Source organism: Phragmites australis, chromosome 2 (assembly GCF_958298935.1).
Source record: "Phragmites australis chromosome 2, lpPhrAust1.1, whole genome shotgun sequence".
In the NCBI taxonomy this organism is placed as follows: domain Eukaryota; kingdom Viridiplantae; phylum Streptophyta; class Magnoliopsida; order Poales; family Poaceae; genus Phragmites; species Phragmites australis.
Window position 1 is genome coordinate 35,441,332 of NC_084922.1, and position 4,498 is coordinate 35,445,829.

At 51.2% G+C, this 4,498-nt stretch overlaps 1 protein-coding gene across 1 annotated transcript; it reads right to left on the reverse strand.

Annotated features, from left to right (window-relative positions):
- Positions 1-1,211: 1,211 nt before the first annotated feature.
- On the reverse strand, positions 1,212-2,281 carry LOC133910036 (uncharacterized). The gene is made up of 2 exons (XM_062352560.1): positions 2,102-2,281; positions 1,212-1,969 (listed from the first exon to the last, which is right to left on the reverse strand). Exons 1-2 carry the CDS (start codon positions 2,178-2,180, stop codon positions 1,536-1,538), a joined length of 513 nt encoding a protein of 170 aa, XP_062208544.1. The 5' UTR covers positions 2,181-2,281; the 3' UTR covers positions 1,212-1,535.
- Positions 2,282-4,498: the final 2,217 nt, after the last annotated feature.

Sequence of the window (4,498 nt, forward strand, 5' to 3'; positions counted from 1 at the left end):
ATCACGCATAATTAAGTTCATACTAAACAAATTTAACTCAAATCCAATATTAACAATAACTCATCAATAAGTTTATGCCAACTTGATACGTCAAGATCAGCCGTGGCCGCTACTGATCTCACCTCAGCAAAGAAAGGCATCGGTGACGGCCGGGCGAATACTGAGAGTGGGCCATGCTTGTCCTGTTGTGCATGCGAGAGAGAATTTTGTCCGTATGGCTTGGCTTCTCGTGGCCCACGCGCGACGCATGCGCGGTGTGCATGTTGCTTTAAAGCAGCAGCCGCAGCACAGTAGGGACTAAGGAGTTTGCTTTGCTGCGCCTCTCTCTCTCTCTCTCTCTTCCGTCTCCCTGCGTGCAGCCGTAGGTGGCCCCTGCTTTGCTTGCTTTTATCGTGTCTCAGGCTCTCAGTCTCTCAGGAAACGGTAAAGCTACGGGGGGGGGGGGGGGGGGGGGAGAGAGAGAGGTGAAGTCCGTGGGAGGAGGAGCCCGAATCCCAAGAGATTGGGAAAGATTTTGGAGTGTTTTCTTTAATACTGTTTTGAATCACTACCTCTTCCTCTCGTAGCACGAGTATGTTTCCATCTGTGGTTCGAAGATAAATTTGCTAAAGACAGTTTGCTGATACTTGGTCATCGGATCACACACGCAAACCGTGTCCAGGACGTCACTTCGATCCTGCTCCGTCTAACCCAGCCATCCGATGCTCGGGTCACCGGTGCATTTGGGCCGTGAAATTCCAGATTGTACCTGTCTGAGCCTCTGAGTATTCAACACTCCAGCAGATGGCAACGGAGTAGCTGCCCGACGTTTGAAGCGCGCGCCGCCGGCCGGTTGCGCTCGCTCCGCGGCTCTGGTGGCAACGGAGCTGCCGCCAAGCCGCGACATACGCCGCTAGGTAGCCCCGGCGCGGGCGCTGTTCGGCTCTAGCCGCGCCGCTCGCGTTGATTAGTGTCCAGGGTCCAGTGCTACGCCGCTTCGTCGCATTGGCTATAGGACGCGCGCGCGCGCGCGTTTTGAGGTGTAGCAGCGCGTGCGCGCGTATCAGTCGCTCCCCCGGCTCGTGGCCAGCAAGGCCGCAACTCCCCGCGCCAGCGCATGGATCCATACCGTCCCTCCTCCTCCCGTGCAGGGGCGGAGCAGGTCCTTTTGTCAGGTCAGCTGATACCGACAATTTTATGCAAAATCAGTGAGAAATCATGGTTATGCGCTGTTTATCGTTAAGCTTGATCCCATGTTTAATGGAGCTGACTCGATGACGTTCTCGGTTGGCTTCACCCCTGCTCCCGTGTACCGTCGGTGCATGTGCACGTCGCGAGGCTAGCAGCAAGTGACATCGTTGTTGCAGCCGAAACATGACCGACATGCTAGACACTGCATCCACATGCTTCATATTGGGGGAGCACAACAGCGTTAGTGCATGCGTTGTTTGTCATGCACATTGCTGCTCAACAATTGGGTTATGCGCACCGATCGCCAAGCAAAGTACATGACCAAACAGCTAAGAATTGAACTGGGATGTCAACACGATTTTCGACTACCACGCACGTCGAACGATTTCCGCAATTTCAACTGCCCTACTCTGGCTCATCAGCCTATCTAACATACGAAGAATCTCGTCCAACACATTGAGCAGCTTAGGGGCCGGCTGTTCACTTGACCGGCACCGATGCGGCGACCTGCATCCTGTGGGCGCCGGGGGAGCAGGCGACCTGCGCAACCCACCTACACAAGCGTGGGACGAGCGCCGCTCCCGGATTGCCGGTTGCGGCGGGGAGTTCGCCTGAGGTGGCGGCGGCGAGCGCGCGGGCCGGAGCAGTGCATCATCCGGCAACGCGAAGCCTGAGGTGACTACGTCCTCGCTGTTGCTGCTCCGTTCAGGTTCTTCTATGTAGCCAAGCAGAGCCTCATCTGAAGCTTCATTGATCGTGGGAGGTAACAGCGATAGATCGGCATCTTCCTCGTACACACCTAAAGAATGGGAGCACACCGAAAAGGAAATGTTAGTCCCCTCTTGCAGGAAATAGTCCTGCAACGGAGCCACTTTAAATGTGGCCAGATTGAGATTTGAGGCATGTTGAGAGACCAGTTATAAGTAGGTACCAAATGGTCGAGCCTGGTGTAGTGGAATGACCAGAAAGAACATGAGAACAACGAGCTCTGATGGAAGTGACCTCTTCATGGCTCAACACTGCGGTATACTAGGAGTCTGGTGACGAACGATGCGGGCGAGGAGAGACGAGTGAGCAAGGGCTATCTGTGCTCTGTGCCCAGCAAGCTCGAATGAGCATGTGTATATACAGAACCTCTCGCGTACCGACGGCAAGAGTGTACTGCCGTTCGGCATACTGTCACGTTGAGAGCATGCACATTGACCAGTGTGCAGGTCAGCATACACAGAACCTCTCGCGTACCGACGGCAAGAGTGTACTGCTGTTCGGCATACTGTCACGTTGAGAGCATGCACCTTGACCAGTGTGCAGGTCAGCATACACAGAACCTCTCGCGTACCGACGGCAAGAGTGTACTGCCGTTCGACATACTGTCACGTTGAGAGCATGCACATTGACCAGTGTGCAGGTCAGCATACACAGAACCTCTCGCGTACTGACGGCAAAAGTGTACTGCCGTTCGGCATACACAACTTAACCATATTCAATTCCACGCTGGGATGTGTCGGTTGAGCAAGTCCCACGTTGAATCGAACTACCGCGTACTGCAGCTAAAGGAATCGAGAAGGTGCTCTCGTTTCGTTTTCGTTCCACCAAACACGCTTATAACGCACGGGTAAAATGCGTACCTAAACGAAAGATTATTTTTGAGAGGCAAATGCGTCAGCGTCGACGGTGTAGGAAATATCGAGGGCACCTGTACACCGATTGACCGACTGATACCACAAATCGGTCAGCCCACAGTCCATTTCTTCGACCTCTCTTCCCCGGTTCTCTCCGTCGCCCGTGACCTACGCCGTCTCCTTCATCGACTCCGAGAATCCTCCACCGTGCTCCCGGCCCCGCTCCGATCTTCCTCCTCCACCCGCCGCCAGCTAACCCCGTCGTTAGCCGCCCCAGCCCCGACCATACCCAACACTGGTCCTCGGCCACTGCCCATCACATCCTTCTGCTCCTCTCTCGCGTGAACATCAATGGCGAGCGATCTGGGCCCTAGACTCAGTTGACAAACAGATACGAATCTGGGAAATAGCAGGTCAGACCCAAGGCACTCTTCTGTTGGGCTGGTTGCCTGCACCTGTTATATTCTTAGAGCAAATGGCGGCCCATACTACGCAGGGACACCTGCCGCTAGCCCATTGTCTGTGCTAATCACAAGCACTAGCGGGGGGGACTGGGTGGGATCAAGCGAAAAGTTTGTGCTCGATAACTTTCTCTCAGTAATTTTTCTTTAAAAAACTTTATCTCGGTACTTTTTTCTTAAAACATTTGCTACAAACTTTTGCTCAAAACTTTTTCTCAAACTTTGCTCAAAATATTTTTCTCAAAACTTTTGCTTCAAAATTTTTCCTCAAAACTTTTTCTCTAAAACTTCTCACATTTGAATTAGCACGCTATAAGTTGGCACGTGCTTTAGATGAAAAGAAGCCCTCGCTCCATACTCCATAGACGGGGATCCCTACGTACCGGCCGACGCAAAGCCCACATCATGTACGATATGGTTGCATTAGTTGGGAGGGCAAGCGGGGCAGTTTTCAACTCCGCATTTCGCCCCGGATTGGCTAGTGTCGCACCGAGCGAGTCCTCCTCACCTCGCCGCGTCTGGGCGTGCTCACGCGGAGGGCGACCTCATGCGCTCGATCGTCGTTTTGCTGTCCGTAATCGCGCGCGCAAATTAGCGTCCTCGTATTTTATATTTTTATTGATATTTTGTTCGAGGCAAAAACTAAGCTAAACAAATCATGAGGCGATCTGGAAGGAATCTTCCAGGTCCAATCATGCCCCATAACGATATTCTGAAGAGACAGACTTTGTACAACAGATCCCTACTCGATCAATACCTTCCTCACCTCTAAAAAAACATTATGCTATCAAGACTGGGCACTGGCTACACTACATTACTAGCTTTTGAATTTTCAAAAGGCAATCAGTGCTCGTCCGAAGCCATTTGCTGAACGTCGAAGCCTCACCGTCAGTGTGCAACAGCAAACTGACGCAGCCTAGCAGCTAGTTAGCACGTAGGCCTACGAGTGAGCCTCTTGCTGCAGGCTTAGGGATGGCAACAGAGCTAATTTCTGTCGGAGAATGTTTTTTCATTCTCATCTTTATTTAGTTATTAGGGAAAGATTTCTTCCATCCCTATTCCCACGGGGAATTTACGGGATCGGGTTCCTAATGAGATGTAAAATTGAATGATATTTAATTATTTTTATATATTAATTATACGTATGTTGTATAAATAAGTAATTTATTGATGTATACGAGGGTAATTAATACAAGATTGATTAAATATCGTATGTTAGATAAAAAAGAATAAGAGTAATTTATT

Coding starts and splice junctions, on each gene's coding strand:
- LOC133910036 (XM_062352560.1), bottom strand. CDS start 2,180: ATGAAGAGGTCACTTCCATCAGAGCTCGTTGTTCTCATGTTCTTTCTG. Junction 1,970..2,101: donor ACACCAGGCTCGACCATTTG/GTACCTACTTAT, acceptor CCCATTCTTTAG/GTGTGTACGAGGAAGATGCC.